The sequence below is a fragment of the Dreissena polymorpha genome, chromosome 3, assembly GCF_020536995.1.
Source record: "Dreissena polymorpha isolate Duluth1 chromosome 3, UMN_Dpol_1.0, whole genome shotgun sequence".
Lineage (NCBI taxonomy): Eukaryota > Metazoa > Mollusca > Bivalvia > Myida > Dreissenidae > Dreissena > Dreissena polymorpha.
Window position 1 is genome coordinate 144730142 of NC_068357.1, and position 19993 is coordinate 144750134.

The following is a 19993-nucleotide window of genomic DNA, read 5'->3' on the forward strand; positions in this document are numbered from 1 at the left end:
TCGATAGAGACAATTTTAATGATCCATAAACGTGTTTATGGTTACTAAATATATGTATCCAGGAAAAAGCAACTTTTTGGAAAAACGCACTTATCTGCTGGTACAAATGAACATGACCCATTTATAATCCTTTCAAAATCACACACCGTATCAACCGTTATTAATTAAAGTAAGCTATCATTGGTTGATGTAATGAACCAGTGTTATTTGTACCGGGGTGATTAGTGGGTTTTTCAAAACTCGTGCTTTTCCGAGATCAGTCTATAACGGACACACGGTTTCAAAATATGGCGCTCGCTGTCCACATACAAAGGCAATCTGAACGCATCGGACAGTGGGCTCCACACAGACGATCGCCGTTATGGCGGAATTGTCCGAGGAGTCCCGATTGATACAAAGGCTGCTAAAAGGTTTGTTCGTCTCCGACAAAAATGCCCCTGGGTTCATCGAAATAAAATCGGAAACTTATCAAAGTCATTCTATATTTGATGCATTAGATTTTAATTTTATTATTGTATGTACTTTGTTTTGTTGCAGGCTCACTAGCGGCATGTCAAAAAGGAAAGGTTCAAGGGTTATAAAGCTAAATGATATCACTTGATTGAAATACCAAAGGTTGGAGTTTTATGTAAGATTTAAAAGCATAGACAAGTTGAAAAAGTAATGTTCAATAAATGCCGTCTGCTTTGGGACTTTATTTTATTGATGTGTCAACAACAGAAAGCGTATTTACCTAAATGCAAATAGATGACACGTGTTTTACGCGGAACAAGATAATATTTTATATTAATATTCTATATTTGATGCATTAGATTTTAATTTTATTATTGTATGTACTTTGTTTTGTTGCAGGCTCACTAGCGGCATGTCAAAAAGGAAAGGTTCAAGGGTTATAAAGCTAAATGATATCACTTGATTGAAATACCAAAGGTTGGAGTTTTATGTAAGATTTAAAAGCATAGACAAGTTGAAAAAGTAATTCTCAAGAGACAAGTTGAACAAGATAATAGTTCAATGAAACCATTAACACACAATTAAGCTGACGAAAGCTATAACAAAACAATAGTAAATTCATATTCGTAGCATTAATTATATACCTGTTTAAAAGCTTAACAAAGCGCAGAATTGATACATCTGTATCAAGTCGATAGCAATAAAAACAGTATTGCAATACCCATTTTCAAAAAAGTGGTTTATAAACGGTAAAATCATGTTCAAGAGCCACATGAACAAAATCCAACCGGTTAAGTTCGAAGACTACGAACATTGGATAAACTTACCATGGCCCAGAACAGCAACAAAATAAAGTGAAACTTCGCCCACGAATAATATATTTTTGCGAACAGTATACATGTAGTTTATATCACAGTATATTTATTTTTCTGTATTGTAACAACGAGTTCCTCGAGGAATCGCCACTTAAAAAGTTTTACATCCACCGATCGTTTACAACACATTGTATTGAAGTAAACACTTCTATTAATATAAATAGTAAACGGTTTAAGTTCAATAATATATCTAAACTTTAAATATGCGATTCAAAAAAAGATTATAATACACAGTGAAAGCAATAGAATGTATAACATTGTTTATGTAAGGCGTGCAAATGTAATCATATACGGTAGTTATATTCAGCAACGTTTCCCAAACATTCCTTGGTTTTCTTATCATTTGTTGCCAGAAACTATTTAAAGTTTTAAATATTCAAGAAAACGAATTGCTGCTTTTTCTGCTAAAACGGGCCTTTTTTACTCTTTGGTAAATTGACAAAATAGAAAAAAATTGTATCAGATTCGCACATTTTTCTTGAAGTTATGATATTTGTGAGGAAACAGTAATACTGAACATTAACCATGCTCTAAAATATCCATTATGTGCATCTTTTGACGATTTAAAAACCTGAAAATTATATAGCGTTGCAACGCGAAACGATTTAATAATTTGGAGAATTCTTTTGTTGTCGTATTTTTTTATACTACGAGGATTACATATATGAGGTAAAAAATGCACTGAAAGTGGTCTAAGAGCGGATGGTCTAGTGGATAGAGCGGTAGACTTTTGCTCCATGGCTCCAAGGGTCAGTGGTTCGAGCCCCGTTTAGGGTTACTTTTTTTTTTCTTTAATTGTATTCTTGTTTTTTAACTGTATATTTTTAGACCGAATGTTTACATTTATCAATATAAAGCATTTAATGACAAACTTCAAAACATGCAAAAATCTGTGAAAAGGCCCCTTTAAAGCAATTAACATGGAACAATATACACGAGTATTTCATGTCCAAGGGCATTAAACATATGAATCTGTTTTATACAGGAAATGATATCAAATGTATGAAAATATTTATGTAAGCTATGGAATGCCTACCATGTTATTATTAATCTAGGTATAACAATTGTGCAAATGTTTCCACTATTTATACCATATGAAATAAAACAAACGTAAATTATTATAAATACGATGAACACAATGTACATATGATTGATTCTGTTTATTGAAATAAAAACGATTAAATTTTTTTTTTTGTTTAAAAGAATCTGTATAACGCACATTTCCGTGATCCTTTAGAATACCACACAGTCATTGTTTAACAAGACGTTTCTTTTTTTTCTCAATGTTACCGGTACTCCTTTTTAACCTTTCCTTATACAAAATTATCAGGAAAACTGAAAAAGGCCAACGCAGATAAGTGGTCTTTATAGCCAACGCAGATCCTTGTATTTTGTTTCGACAAGGAAATGCGACTAGCTTATTTATGGATTATATAGTTAAAGATATGTCTGTATGCCATTAAGTGTGGCTTTACTAGCGTAGTTATCCTAATTAAGGTATCTATATTATATGTACAGATTTGACCTCTCTACGTCATATGAGGTAAAATGGTACATGTATATCATGCTGAATATCGTCGTGTGATCTCTGTTACCAGTAAATATTATAAGCTGTGAAAATGTCCATTCCAACTGTCTGTACTTCTAGCTTGTAATATGAGCTCTTATTACTCCATTCTTTTTCTTTCGGGCATGTCACTATAATACCAGCGATACATGGGTCTATGGCGATTCAATCGCTTACTAGGGGGGGGGGGGGGGGGGGAATAACATACATAAATGGATATTCGTATATGCAATTTTAATGTAAAAGGCTTATCATCAAAAAGCAAACGTCAGAATGTGTTTAAATGGTTAAATAACAAATTTGATATATGCTTCCTCACAATGCTAAAAGATAATTGGCAAAACAATAGGATGGCAAACTGTTTTTAAGCGGGAACTGTTCAAACTTGAAAGGAGTTGGAATCATAATTAAATCAAAATTGCGCTACGAGGCAATAGAACATATACATGTATATGATATATTTTTTTCCTCTAAATGTATGACTTAAGTAAGAATATGCCAAGGGTTATACGGCTTGAATAAGGAACTGGTTCCCGTTTCTCGTTTCAGCTGCAAAAAATGAAGTGGGGAATAAATTGAAACAATAAAGAAGAAATGAACTATAATGTGTTGTTTGATATAATAAATAAGTTAAAAATAATTTCACATTTTCGTTGATGTAAAGAATGTATTGGTAGTAGGGAATATCAGCTAAGTTTGAACAATAAATGCTAGTCAAGCTCAAATAAGAAAATCAACGACATTTATCGTCACACATAAATCAAATGTATTCGAGTTGTTCGGTTTAGTTTTGATTTACTTAAAGAGATTTTTGTATTATTTTTCTCTAAAGGCTTTCATCAAATATGGTTACCTTGAATCATGAATAAGGAATTGTCTCGTATTAGTTAAGCAAATGATGAATACGGGACTATGAAAAGGAGTCACATTTTGCCATGTTTGAATTTCAATTTTGGGTTCAATTAAACTCTATTATTTTACATTCCAAATACCAAACCTTGTGTTACCAAAAGAAGATCTGTTTAAGTTTTCATTATATACATATATGAAACAGGTTACCTCTAGGTCGGAGCCAATTATTTTTTTAATTATGTGTGTATAGTAAAAAATTGTCGTTAACGCAAGGCCCATCGAGTATTTCACGTTAAACATACTGAACTGTACCCATATGTATTAACTGAATGTTTTTTAAAACCATATCTTTGGACACTATGCATAAAAAACAACCTTAGCTGCAAATTCGTTAAATTAAAAGCATCTTAATATAAAGTAACATATTTCGCCGCGGTCATTGCTTCACCTGTCCCAGAAGACTTCAAGCTATGGTTCAATATTAGTAGTTGCCTTCAAGCCCTGTGACCCGGAAAGAAAGACGCTCGGCACGCTGCTCTTGGATTTGCGGAGAATGGTGTGTGTGCTGCTTCTTGTGGATCTACGTGGCTTCAGCATTGCAAAGGGTTGGTTGGCTTTGCCGACCTTGTGAACCTTTGTGTAGTCTCCATCTGTGGTTATCCTTCTGCCCAGGTAAGTGAACTCGTCCTCTTCTTGCAGAGGCTGGTATTTGAAAGTGATAAGGTCTTTCCTTGAAGGTGGTAAGTACTGCTTCATGACCATGGTCTTTCGTATGTTGACCATACGACCTATGGTGCTTGGTGACTTTGCCAACTGCTTTGTCGTTTGCTGGATATCCTGGTTCCTACTACCTAGTAACCCGATATAATCGACATAGTCCTAACCCGTATTCACCAACCTATTCTTTGATGAAAGAAAACAGAATAGACGAAGATCCAAGAAAAATACTTCCTCTGAATAAATGCATGCTACAAGTGTTGCTAATGTGATATCTAATTTTTTCGAGATGAAGCAAAGTGTGGTTATAGTTGCTGTATTCCAATCAATATTTCACTGCAAAACACTATTAGAACACGGACTAGCAACGCTGGTTGCGTCCAGTGTATTCCCGGCCTCCTTCACTCTATGGTGAGGTGAATGATTTAATCAAATGCCAGCGAATAGAGGATCGGAGAGAAATATATCATTGCTTCACTCCTGTTTCCACATAAAATGGTTCAGGGAGCTGTGGTTGTTGTGGTTGACTGCACTCAAATTTCCCCCAACAGGAACCTGATGACGTAGATAAGTTGCTGGATAATGACATAATCTCGAATTATCTTCCAGAATAGGCAACTCTGCCTTGTATATTATAATAGAAAGTATACATAAGTCACGTCTAATGTATTCAGATAAGTTGAGATTTCTATACTATTACTTACAATATGTAAAATATATGTCAAATAATTAAGGGATCATTTATCCGCTAAGATGTTGACATAGAAACGACGTTAAGGAACCATGCTTTTCCATATGTTGCCTGGTGTTTTGTTCTAGTATTCATTAGATTGCACATCATTCTTTATTGATTATAATGTTGATCCCTTTCAACAAGAACCTCATCTTTTAGATTAGAAAATACCGAATTAATGATTAAAACAAATAAATATAAAAAAATAAATTATTTTAAGGTTATGCACACAGTTTTTAACTATTACAAAGAGTGTATAATCAAATCTTTATTTCTGAGACAAAATATATAATTTGCTATTAAAACACTGTAAAACCAGAATTTGTGTGCCAGAATCCTCGTCTTGGACATGGTCAAGGAAGATGTTTGGTGATACCGATGGATATGAAATGTTCATGAGCGACATCTTTACGATAATCATGAATGATAGAAAAGACAAAAAAATGCATGCAAATTATGGATAAGGGCAAAGGTGGTTTGCTTGCTAATTGCTCCCAATGCTTATTGTGGATTGTAATATGTTATTTTACTCAATACAATTTTATTACTTCGTATTTTGATATTTTCCATGCATATTTTACTCAGATCAGCATTATATCTGGACCACTGCAGTAGTCTTAAGATTGGTTATTTTTCAAGGAGTTTAATAAGTGCTATGAAGAAATAGGCGTGACAAAAATGATCAAAGAAGAAAAAAACAACAACTCTTCTTTAATTTCACAACCAATGGCCGAGTGGATTTATTTGCAATCAAATCACCAAAGTGCATTAAACCATGACCGAAAACAGCATTCAAATATATCAAAATCTATGGGACACAATTCGTGTTCATATCGCATGTACTCATATACAATGCTCATGTATTTCATGTAAATATTGACAGGTTTTTTTCATTATTTGAACTGTCATACAACAAGAGGGCCTGAAAGGCCCAAAGTCGCTCACCTGAGATAAAAAAGAAATGACCTGTTATTTGCAGCCCAAGATATCAATGAAACACAATAATGTTCTAACCAAGTTTCATGAAGAATGAACAACAAATGGCCACCTGGTGGCCATGTTTTTTTTAAACAGACCTGAACCATTTTTTAACTCTTCCAAGATATGTCCAAATGCCATGAAGATAATGTGTCTTCTAGACTGTTCACAGGTTTTCACTTTATACACATAAAGAAAACTGCCCCACCACCTGGTGCCCATGTTTTTTCACTTATCAGGACCTTTTTCAAACTCGTCCGAGACATCCACATAGCTAATGTTTTGACAAAATTTCATGATGATTAGGCAAAAAATGTGACTTCTAGAGTGTTCACAAGCTTTTTTACTATATAAATATAAGGAAAAAGACCCCCCCCCTGGCGGCCATGTTTTTTTCACCGATCCAAACCATTTTCGAACTCAACCGTCGTATCCAGGTGTGGTATTGCGGTCTCGTTTGCTTACGCAAGTGAACCGGTCACGGGATGGTTACGGGTTATGTTACTTTGTGAGCACTTATGTAATGCGGAAATATTTATTCGACAAACGATTATTTCCGGTCAGGATGACACCGCTGATTGGTTGTAATTCAATTTACTAAAGGTATTGCCGTTTACTTAAATATAATTTTATAAACATACTATTCAACAGTAGGCTGTTTTTCACTAAACAATTTAGAAATATGAAAATGTATCGATTTTATATTTCATTTCATTAATATTGTGTATCATTCATTACCGTTTTATTTTCATTTTTCTGACATCGTTTTAATACATAAAGCCTGAAAATGATTAAATCTTGATAAATGAACTCTGCAAATAAGAAAGGTAAATCTTGACTTTGAAGGTTATTCTGATTCTGATTTCTATCTCCAGAAACTTATAATTGAAATTATTATTTATTTTTTTCATAGAGTATCCATTTGATTTGTGTTAACATAACTTAAATATGATTAGACTCTATATAGAGTTAATTATTATGGAATCTTGTTTTGATATGAAGTTCCCATTTAAATTACATATTTTTTGTTAATTGTTAAAAACATGCATTTAATACTCCTTCTGTGAAATAAAATATATCAAACACTTCAACTAGCTTGAATTACTGACCAATAATATTAACATCTGGCATAGAGCACAGTGAAAGGGTAATTAAGTACCTAGGAATCATGATTCTGTCTGTCTGTGGTCGTTATCAATTTGTTCAGGGCAACTCATGCTGGTTTTCTAACTGTTTCAGACACTACCTGGCTAAGAAAGCTGAGTGGTAAAAAGTTACACACTGCAATGATCAATATCTGCAGGGAATTTCTCAAAGATGGCTTATCAGTAATAGTTCCCATTATAGATTAATTTGCTACAAACTGATAACAAATGTGACAAAACATTAAGTACAGATTTACACAAGAAATTACAATAACATTGTCTTCATTGTAAGAATACATTAAAGCAGCACTTTATAACATAACTAGAGTGTTGACAAGGTTTTACTATAGTCATATTTGAAAAAAAGCCCCGCCCCCTAGCGGCCATGTTTTTCAATCAACCGGCATCATTTTCAAACTCGTCCAAGATATCATCGGGGTGAATGTTCTGACCAAGTTTCATGAAGATCGGACAATAAATGTGGCCTCTAGAGTGTTAACAAGATTTTAATATAGCCATATATAGCCATATAAGGAAAAATGCCCCGCTCCTTGGCAGCCATGTTTTTCAAGCAAAGGCTACCATTTTTAAACTCATCCAAGATATCATTGGGACAAATCATCTGAGCAAGTTTCATGAAGATTGGACAATAACTGTGGTCCTAGAGTGTTAACAAGGTTTTATTATAGCCATTTAAGGAAAAATGCCCCGCCCCCTGTCGGCCATGTTTTCAACCCACCGGCATCATTTTCGAACTTGTCCAAGATATTATTGGGTTTAATCTTCTGACCAAATTTCATGAAGATTGGGCAATAAATGTGGTCTCTAGAGTGTTAACAAGATTTTACTATAGCCATATTAGGAAAAATGCCCCGCCCCTTGGCAGCCATGTTTTTCAAGCAAACGTAACCATTTTCGAACTCATCCAAGATATCATTAAGACCAATCTTCTGACCAAATTTCATGAAGATTGGACAATAAATGTGGCCTCTAGAGAGTGAACAAGGCATATGTTGATGTCGCACAACGGTCAACGGACGACGGACAAAAGGCGATCACAAAAGCTCACCATGAGCACGTTGTGCTCAGGTGAGCTAAAAACAGCGCAGCACATCTAAACACGAAACAGACTTTATTTCTTCATGACGTCACTTGAGTTTTTACATTAACGTGCAAATATTACCACAGCTGAAAATGTATGTATTAAAATAAGAAAAAACTATTCTGAATCAACAATTTACATTTTCATGTATGTTCAACTAGAAAACGATAAAACACAACATAAACAATCGTGAGTTATTTCATATACTAAGTTCTCATACATGGGTCATACATATTGTCAGCGGTTATATGCCCAGTGAAATAACAAGGCATACATGTGTATTTATGTGCATTTACTTGCAGATATGGGAGAAAAAAGGGCTGAATGGGAAAATCTGAGGTAAAAATTACCTAAAGACATATAAGCATATTTAATTTAAGATTAATTCTGTCATAAATAGCGTCTTAAGACAGGAAAAATACCATGCCTACCAATACTGGAATGCTGCACATACACATGTACACTTAGAATCCCACTCAATATAATTCACACAGAAATAAAACTAACGTTGGGATTCTCTTAACTGGAGAATGACACTAAGATTTGCTTTTAACAACTGTCTTAAATTGCTGCCATAACAATTTTGGAACTATGAATGCATGTGTGAACAAACCTCAAAACCAACAAATAACTGCACAGAACAAATCATTAGCTGTCATCAAATTTAACATAGCTGAAATCCTGAGAACTCTTTCCAAATGTTTTTGCATTAATAGCACACTCATGTAACCCAATTCTAATACACAACAAAATAAATACACCAATATGATGTTTGAACAAAACTAATTGAATGAACATCGTTATTTCAATTACCAGTATTTACACAATCTTATTATCTAGTAATACAATAACAGTCATACAATTGTAAAACAGATTTAATCACAATAGGACATTTTGATAACATTTTTGTTACAACACAACTCAAACAACCAAGATATACCAACAATGCCAGTATGCAAGACAAACATTTATATTAACTCTTTCAGTGCTGGAACCGAATTTTGAAGGCCTTTGCAAACAGTTTGGATCCTGATGAGACGCCACAGAACGTGGCTTCTCATCAGGATCCAAACTGTTTGCTATTCTGATAGTATTCTTTGAAAAAATTCGAGCAGATGACATTTTTGCAGACGACAAATTTCCCAGCATGCAAAGGGTTAACAAGAAGCTGTGACAGCATTTCATAAATAACCTTTTAAATACAAAAGAGAAAAAAGAAACCTTTTATTGATAAAACAGGCAATCAGTTTTTTAGCCACGTTTCTCCATTGTTTGATGTCAAATAAGTACCCAACTGCAATAAGCATTTGTAATTGAACCTGTACCTGAGAAAACCAGGCTCAATGCATGTGCTTAAAATATCGTCCCAGAACGGGCTCATGAGTTCACAGGCTAATCTGGGACAATACATTTCGGCAAGTCTGGATTTCTTCCATAAAAGCTGAAAGTCTCTTCCCTGATTAGCATTTGCGGTCTATACTGGCTAAATCTGGAAGATACTATACACATGCATTTAGCCCAATTTTCTCAGAAAGTGGCACTTTGATTCAGGGGCAGTTAGTTAATGTGGGTGCTAAGTAAAGCTAGCAACAATTTGGTGTATGATGATAACAATAACGCAAACATCTGTTAACATACACATTACTTACAAGGACTAGAATACATGGCATCAATATTACAGATATTTAATAAAAATTAAAGAAAGCTGTTATTTTATACCCAGGTTCGTTTTCTTCTGTTCATCATACAATTCTTAGTGATAGTTTTCTAAATGTAATGTGTGATAAAATTAATAAAGTACCAATAAACAATCGCAATTTATCTACTGAAAATACTTATAAAAATTCATAAATTTAGTACACATCTATTTTACATCTGCAATATTTTTAGATCATAATACAATTGATCAAAATACCATTATCAATACATGCTTTGAATTTGATATAAAATCGATTACGTGATAAACAATTAGATGAAAACGTTATATATCTGAAATAATTATTCTGAAATAAAGATACAAATAAGAAATCAAATTATCTTAAGTTTAAGTTGTCTTCAAAAGACTGGAACACAATGCATTCAAACACAAATTAATTAGTAGAGCACAGTATTAAATTCTGTGCCAATGATTTAGCTTGATTTGAGTAATATTCTGCTTTGCATTATCAAATATATATCTGAAAATACTTTGGACAATGTTACAATTTGACAGTGCTTAAATGAATCAATTCCAGTACAGTCTTCGATAAAATCTGTGAGAACAGGTTTGTAATGTCAGGTTTGTTATTAAGAATGTATTCAAGAATGGCCCTCGTCTGTCCTCAGGTGAGCTAGAAAGTGAAGTTGTCATTTACAGTCACACAGAATACTGATTGCTGTATCTTTTATATATGAATACAGAATATACATACACAACACACTATCTTACAAACTTAAATAAATACCAACACAGCACATGTAATGTGAAAACATCTTCCAAATCACAAACAACTTACAAATAAAAAAAATCAGGCAAGTCAATAATTAAACATTTTACAAATATTGTCCTTAGCATGCTTGAAATAACACTTTAACAAACAATATGCTACACATTTTTTTCAAACATCGTTCAACGTAGTTGTTAACATTAAATCAATGAAAAAAACCCAGCTATGCTGAGCTTTAAGAAAAACTTATGACCTGCATCATGCAAAAATGGGTCTTATGAGATTTGTGGTCAGCATAGCTCCAGAGCAGCCCATGCATCTGCACAGCCTAGTCAGTAGCTACCATGTCCACAAATGAGACCAAACAAGACTATTGCCAAGCAATATATGTCCCCTACTGGCTCCGCCATTGTCAGAAATAAAAATATTTTTTTATAAATTTGTTGCCATAGCAACCAGAAATTTTGACGTAGGAACAAAATGATATGACGTGCATAATGTCATTATTGCCATCTATCCATGTTTCAAGTTTCATGAAAAAATATAAAGAACTTTTAAAGTTATCGCATGATTCAGAAAAGTGTGACAGACTGATGGACACACAGAGCGCAAACCGTAAGTCCCCTCCGGTGAAACCGGTAGGGGACAATAACCTTTGTTAGCTGCATATGGCACAAGACTCATTTTTACATGACACAGGTCAAATATAATTAATATGAATTTAAAAAAATCTTTATAATGACAAAATAATCTTCTAAAAGAAACTAAAAAGAAAATATGCTTTAAAAGACGTGTTTTTCTAACATAAATAAATATACAAGCAACACCAACAAAGATATAATATAAATTCATTTAGAGGATAACTTAAAATGCTACAATGATTTTATGTTGTAAAAATATAACTTATGGCAAAAATTTGACTGGATTTCTGGTTATCACAAGGCAAGACAAACAAATACAACATTTTAGCCTGTTTGGATTTTTTTTACAGCATTTTTTTAAGCGTCTAAAGTCTAAAAAAGTACATTAGCAAATGTTGAAATTCGCAAACAAAAGAAGAGGTTGCTTATAATTTATAGGATGACTCTAAACTTATGTTTCTGAATAATAAACAAAATCAAACAATTTGTCAATTTTGAAAATTAACAAGAGCTGTCACAGGACAGCGCGCTCGACTACTCGAGCGGTTGACAGTATAATGTAAGCCATCATGGGGATATTGTTCATATTCAATAATTTATTAGACAATCTTTCAAAAATAAGAAAAGGAAAAAAAAAAAAAAATGGGGGGGGGGGGGGGTAGGGGGGGTGAGAGGGGGGGTATAATGTGGAGTGTGGTAATTTATTAGATGATGTTTAAAAAAAAATGGGGGGGGGTAGGGGGGGTAGGGGTGAAAATAATTGGGGTAAGACGAAAACTTTAACTTTTGCACGCTATTGCTAACGCTGACGCCGGGTCGAGTAGGATAGCTCCACTATATATATTTCATATATAATAGTCGAGCTTAAAATGTTCATATCCATTTTTAAGTAATAGTAAGTCATTAAAAGCTTTTCAGGTTTGTTTGTTTGAAATAAGCTAGCAAAAATTAACAATCACAGAATATGTTTTTCATTCTTTTGTAATGCTGTTTTAAGCTAAAAGAACACAATTAAAGAAAAGTCCAAACACTGGCCTGAATTAAACAAATCAAAATAAAATCTAACATAATTAGTTCTAAATGGCACATATAATTAAGAGAGCAAAATGGCCCTTTACTGAACAAAGTGAAAAAAACAACCAATCAGGAACAAGTTAAAATTAAAATTTAAGCTATGAATGCAGTAAATATAAGATTTTTATTACCTCTATGAAACATCAAAGTATCTGATCGACTATTCAGCAAGATTGCTCTCTTTTTGGACATGCATTATATTACAGAGACAATATATTACATAAACTGTGACATTATACTACAATGCATAGTTAAAAGTTCCTCTACGGTAGGATGAATATATAAAAGAATACCAGGTTAGAGTTGAATATAAAGTAGATAAGTTCATTTAGCCAGGCTATGAAAACCTAAACCACAATCCTTTGGCGAGAACATGTCTTCTTGAAAATCAAAAAAGTATTCTGTACTTTATACATCATTTCATGAAAATGTTTGGTGTTAATTTTGAAACCAAACATACCAAAATGGCAGAATATACCAAACAAGAGCACCGCATAACGGGTTCCAATGCTCGGCTGCGCGTGCAGTTTTGAATAAATGAAAGCTTGTCAGATTTTTTTTTTTAAGAGGTCAGTGACCTTGACCTTTGACCTAGTGACCTAAAAATGGGTGTGGCATGTAGAACTCAAGGTGCATCTACAAATGAAGTTTCAAAGTTGTAGGTGGAAGCACTTTGATTTTAGAGACAAATGTCAAGGTTTTAGCAAAGTGCAGACAGCAGACCGCAGACGACGAGCTGGCTATGACAATACCTCGGGATTTCTTCGAAAACAGCCAAGCTAAATATTACAATAAACATCAAATGACATTACACTAAAAATCAAAATGACATGATTGTTGTGCACACAACAGCTCTATAAACTTTAATGCTGAAATAAAACTAAGTTTATTTTGAAATTGCTCAATTAAAGATGGGATGAAATGTATTGAATCTGGCAATAACGATGCCAATATTTAAAGAATATATATTTACATTTTTCACACTCCAACAAGGTTAAAAACACCATATTTTCAGAGACTAAGAATTATTAATATCTGAAACAATATGGAACAATTCAATATTGTGGATAATAACAAATGTGTTAAAAAGAATCAGAAACATACATTTGATTCACTGTGATGAATTTACATAGATGAAATATTTTAAAATATAAAAAATTAATATTTTGTTTAATGCCTCAACATCAATAAATGTGATCAAATGTACCGGTAATGTTTTTAAAATCATTTACAAAATATGATACATATTATTCAACCAAAAACAATTAAAACATAATTGAAAAAACATTCCTATTTCATAAGCACTTTTTTCTTTGGTTTAAATCATGCCAAAAATAATGTGTTGAAATTTTGAATTTTGGTGTAAAAACGTTTGGTGCCAATGTAATATGCACAATTTTAAGATGTACATAATGATTAACTTGCAAAGCATCAACAGCTATCACATATACAAAAGCTATACATTAAAAAGTTAGAGAGTCTATTATTATATTGAATGTGTTTTTTTCTGTATATCTCTTATAATATGTATGAGAACAATCCTAAAATGGAGAACAACAGCCTGGACCTAGTATAATTGTAAGGTATGCCTATCAACAGCCTTCAATGTTTTTCACATGAGTCAAGCACACAACCTAGATGGAAAATAAATATTGTTTATTTTTAATAACAAGACAATCCTTGAATGCTCACCTAAGAAACTGCAATTGAAAGGTATTATACTTGAGACACCTGGCTTAGGAATACTTTTGACTACAGGAGCATAAAATTGAAAAATTGTAGATGACCATTTTACAAAGTTACCAATCAATAGTTACACCTCAGGACCTTGTACATTTAAGATACGAGCTTTTGAAAGTGATTCTGCTACACAAGTCAATTTAAATCATGTAACTCCTGGGTCTAGGCTGATTTTGACAACAGAGGAATGATTTGAACTATTTAAAGGACCAAACCTGATGTTACATACTAAATATCAGTGATTGTTTGTTGTTCTAAATATCAAAGCTCTGGACAATTTTGTTTCAGTGATTGTTTGTTGTTCTAGATATCAAAGCTTTGGACCTTTTTGTTTCAGTGATTGTTTGTTCTTCTAAACTAATATGTATTTTATAATATGTATGTATTTTATAATATGTATGAGAACAATCTTAAAATGGAGAACAACTGCCTGGACCTAGTATAATTGTAAGGTATGCCTATCAACAGCCTTCAATAATTTTCACATGAGTCAAGCACACAACCTATATGGAATCAAATTTTCTATATGTATCAAAGCTCTGGACAATTTTTTTTCAGTGATTGTTTGTTGTTCTAAATATCAAAGCTCTGGACTGTCTTGTTTCAGTGATTGTTTGTTGATCTAAATATCAAAGCTCTCTGCCTAGTTGTTTCAGTGATATTTAGTTGTTTTATTGTCATAAAGAAATGTGACCCCCTGGGTTGTGGTCATACTTCAAATCATGGGCATTATTTAAATACATTTTGTAGAGGATGAAGGAAATGACAGACAGACTGACAGACACACAGAGCGAAAACCATAAGTCCCCTCCGGTGAAACCAGTAGAGGACAAAAAAAGAATCCCTTATGTATTAAGGTTTACAACACCTGTATGTATGTTTGTAACACACACCACTATTATAAAAAAAGCATATAGCAATTGCAATATCCTTATATAATTTACTGCGTAGATATTGAACTATTGAGCAACAAAAGAGGTTTTAATATATCTATCTAACATGATATAAGTTACAAAGTCAATATTCATATATTAAAATATGTATAGGTTTATTTCTACATAAAATGACTAGCAATTTGTATTGTAAATATGATAATTGAAATTTGTATAAAAATTTGACGATGTTCTATACCTACCTGCGTACAAATGATTTGACTTGCGACAGACATATTGCAACAAAATGTAAAAATAAACACCATGAAATTTTCCTTATAACCAAACATAAAACTAACTAAAATTAAAAAAACAGCCTTAAGTCATCACAAATCTGTTACTTCAGGGTACGTAGGCATCTTCACCCTATCTATTTTATTCACAGTTTTGTAAGACGGGAAAAGACCTGACTTCCCTGTCTTTGCATTTCTACCCTTGGAATACCCGTCCCAGTGATTTCCCGCCACTCCAACCGTGTCCCCGGCGTTGAAGCTTATCTCTCCTTCACGGCGACTCTGGTGGTCTTCAACTGCCAACCAGTTGTGTGCGTTCTGCCCACCAAAGTAGAAGATGTCATCAAGAGACTTGAACCACTCCGAGGCATCTCCGTGCAGTGGCTGCATCAGCTCATAAGCCACTCTGCAGACCTGGCAAGGGAAATCACAAAGCATACAAGAATTGAATTAGCCGCGTTGTGGGAAAACCAGGCTCAATGCGTTTGCGTAAAGTGTTGTCCCAGATTAGAAAATGGGGGCCAACACATTCCGTCTGGTTTGGAATTTATTTTAGAAGCAACTTCCTTTTGATGAATAATTCTATAAAAGCGGAAAGGGTTGTCCCTGATAAGCCTGTGCAGACTTGACAGGCTATTCTGGGACAACACTTTATGCCATGCATTAAGCCCTGTTTCCCAGATTACCATTAAATTGTAAGAGATAATGCAGGGTTTCATACCTACATTGAACTTTATTGGTCCACATGACTAAGGTGGTTGATATTTAGCAGTTCTCTTTATTAAATGGGGGTCCCATTAATCTGTTCTGTCTTTACCTGTTAGTACATTTTGTATGTTTTGTAGTAATAATATTAACTAGACGTGACTAATACCCCCACATTACGCATTGACAAAGAATATTTTGCATGTTGTCTTCACAAAAAACAGCGGACACCGTGCTCAATGTTTAAAACGCACATAGTGACCCCGTGACCTAGTTTTTGACCTGGCATGGCCCATGTTCGAACTTGACCTACACATCATCTAGATACAACCTCTGACCAAGTGTGGTGAAGATTGGACGAAAACTACTTGAAGTAGAGAGTGGACACCATGCTCAATGTTTAAAACGCACTAAGTGACCCCGTGACCTAGTTTTTGAAATGCCATGACCCATGCTTGAACTTGGCCTAGACATCATCTAGATACAACTTCTGACCAAGTTTGGTGAAGCTCGGATTAAAACAACTTGAATTAGAGAGTGGACACCATGCTCAATATTTAAAACGCACTAAGTGACCCCGTGACCGGACCCAACATGACCCATATTCGAACTTGACCTAGACATCATCTAGATACAACATCTGACCAAGTTTGGTGAAGATCAGATGAAAACAACTTGAAATAGAGAGCGGACACTAAATACGGACCGCCAGACCGACAGACAGACAAGCTCACTCCTATATACCCCCCTAAACTTCGTTTGTGAGGGTATAATAATATTATACATATTATATATGATCTAATTTATATTAAACTGAATGACATTAGAAGTCATGCATTTCAAGGGATTTAAGTTCAAAATCAGGGGGGGGGGGTGAGGTCCTGACACTTAATAAGGGGAATCTCCGTATTTAAGCAGAAAATCAAGCCCTATAAACCCTGGAGATGTTCCTACATTTGTACAATCTCCTTTAAAGTGACTTGTTTGGAAAAATTATAATTTTTTAATAAATGTAAGATTCTAACAAGAACGTATGCATAATATTTAAAACAAGCAAACTTACACACCTGACTCAGAATAAGAAAACATTAAAAATATTTGTTTCTTAATTGAAAATCTGAGTAATAATAAAGCGTTTCTTACATTTTCCATTGGTAATTTAGCAAACATTAATTTCCAAGATGGCATTTTAACTACTTTACCAATTTAAAAGCCATGTGGTCTATTGGTAGAGTTTTATCTTACTCCTAGTTATGTTATAATTTTAAACTAATCAAAATATTTCACTTTGTTAATACAAAAGGGCTGTTTGTAAAACATGCATGCCCCCCATATGGGCTGTCAGTTGTAGTGGCAGCCATTGTATGAATACGTTTTTTGTCACTGTGACCTTGACCTTTGACCTAGTGACCTGAAAATCAATAGGGGTCATCTGCCAGTCATGATCAATGTACCTATGAAGTTTCATGATCCTAGGCCTAATTATTCTTGAGTTATCATCAGGAAACCATTTTACTGTTTCAAGTCACTATGACCTTGACCTTTGACCTAGTGACCCAAAAATCAATAGGGGTCATCTGCCAGTCATGATCAATGTACCTATGAAGTTTTATGATCCTAGGCGTAAGCCGTCTTGAGGTATTATCCGGAAACCATTTTACTATTTCGAGTCACTGTGACCTTGACCTTTGACTTAGTGACCTGAAAATCAATAGGGGTCATATGCCAGTCATGATCAATGTACCTATGAAGTTTCATGATCCTAGGCATAAGCATTCTTGAGTTATCATCCGGAAACAATTTTACTGTTTCGAGTCACTGTGACCTTGACCTTTGACCTTGTGACCTAAAAATCAATAGGGGTCATCTGCCAGTCATGATCAATGTACCTATGAAGTTTCATGATCCTAGGCGTAAGCATTCTTGAGTTATCATCCGGACACAATTTTACTGTTTCGAGTCACTGTGACCTTGACCTTTGACCTAGTGACCTGAAAATCAATAGGGGTCATTTGCCAGTCATGATTGATGTACCTATTAAGTTTCATGATCCTAGGCCTAAGCATTCTTGAGTTATCATCCGGAAACCATTTTACTATTTTGAGTCACTGTGACCTTGACCTTTGACCTAGTGACCTGAAAATCAATAGGGGTCATCTGCCAGTCATGATCAATGTACCTATGCAGTTTCATGATCCAAGGCCTAAGCGTTCTTGAGTTATCATCTGGAAACCATCTGGTGGACGGACCGACGGACGGACGGACCGACCGACCGACATGTGCAAAACAATTTGTCCCCTCTTCTTTGAAGGGGGGCATAATAAATATTTTAACATTTTTCAACAAGAAATGTGTTTGTCAGAAACACTATGTCCCCTTCTGCGCCGCTTTGAATTTATTTTTTTTAATTTTTGACCTTGAAGGATGACCTTGACCTTGAGCTTCACCACTCAAAATGGGCGGCATGTGTTTGTAAGAAACACTATGTCCCCTTCTGCGCCGCTTTGATTTTTTTGTTGACCTTGAAGGATGACCTTGACCTTGACCTTTTACCACTCAAAATGTGCGGCTCCATGAGATACACATGCATGCCAAATATCAAGTTGCTATCTTTGATATTGCAAAAGTATTCATAAAATGAGCGATTTTGGCCACATATATTTGACCTCTGACCCATAAGGATGACCTTGACCTTGACCTTTCACCACTCAAAATGTGCAGCTCTATGAGATACACATGCATACCAAATATCAAGTTGCTATCTTGAATATTGAAAAAGTTATTGCAAATGTTAACGTTGGAGCAAACAGACCAACGGACCAACAGACCAACAAACAGACACCATAGTGGGTGGGGGACATAAAAATATGATATCTCTGCACAATTCCATTTAAACGAAGTTTGTTTGATAAAGATTACATATTGCTTGGTATCCCCATTACAATTTTCATAAAGCTAAGTGAGGATCAGATGAAAACCTTTGGCCCTTGTTAAAATCAAGGTAAAATTCACAAGGTAGAGAGAATAAATTTGATTTCAATAACATTTACCTGAGATGAGAAGGTACAAACAAGATAATTGCATCGTGACAGCAAGTAAGTGTCGAGAATAACGCCACGTAGGGAGGCATCCGTGTAGCGACTGCCAAGGCTTGCAGTCTTGGAGACCTCGTTGTCACTTACAAAAATGTAGTTGGGATAACTGAAAATCATGCGAAATAGATAATAATTTACTCTTTTTTCCTTTTTGGTAAAATAAATTCTATATAAAACTTGTATCAATATTTATTGAACAGTTCTTTAACAATACAGAGAGCCGTGGGCCAGAGACCCTAAACTATGGCAAGCGGTTCGACGCATAATTCCAAGCAGTTTTCTCGTGAAAAGCTAGGTTCTCATTTGAAAACTTGGGTTCTTGAAGCCATGTGCAATCTTCAAGCAAGAACCTAGGTTCTCATTCTGAGAACCTAGTTTCTTATTCTGAGAACTTAGGTTCTCATGAGAAACCTAGTTTCTTGGGATTATGCGTTGACCCGCAAGAAACTAGGTTTCTCATGAGAACCTAGGTTTTCAAATGAGAACCTAGGTTCTCATGCAAACCTAGGTTCTCATTTGAAAACTTGGGTTCTTGAAGCCATGTGCAATCTTCAAGCAAGAACCTAGGTTCTCATGAGAACCTAGGTTTTCAAATAAACACCTAGGTTCTCATAAGAACCTAGGTTTTCAAATGAGGACCTAGGTTCTCATACATCTAGGTTCTCATTTGAAAACTTAGGTTCTTGAAGCCATGTGCAATTTTCAAGTGAGAAACTAGGTTCTCA

General features: G+C 34.5%; 1 protein-coding gene across 2 annotated transcripts in view; it reads right to left on the reverse strand.

Moving 5' to 3' along the window:
• Positions 1 to 13051: 13051 nt before the first annotated feature.
• LOC127871832 (alpha-(1,6)-fucosyltransferase-like) overlaps positions 13052 to 19993 on the reverse strand; it is a 62089-nt gene continuing 55147 nt past the window's right edge. For both annotated transcript variants that reach the window (XM_052415066.1, XM_052415065.1), the window contains exons 9-10: positions 19224 to 19374; positions 13052 to 15882 (exon numbers count right to left, since the gene is read on the reverse strand). In XM_052415066.1, the coding sequence (XP_052271026.1) occupies positions 15562 to 15882; positions 19224 to 19374 (472 nt within the window). In that variant the 3' untranslated portion in view covers positions 13052 to 15561. The remainder of the gene's footprint in view (positions 15883 to 19223; positions 19375 to 19993) is intronic.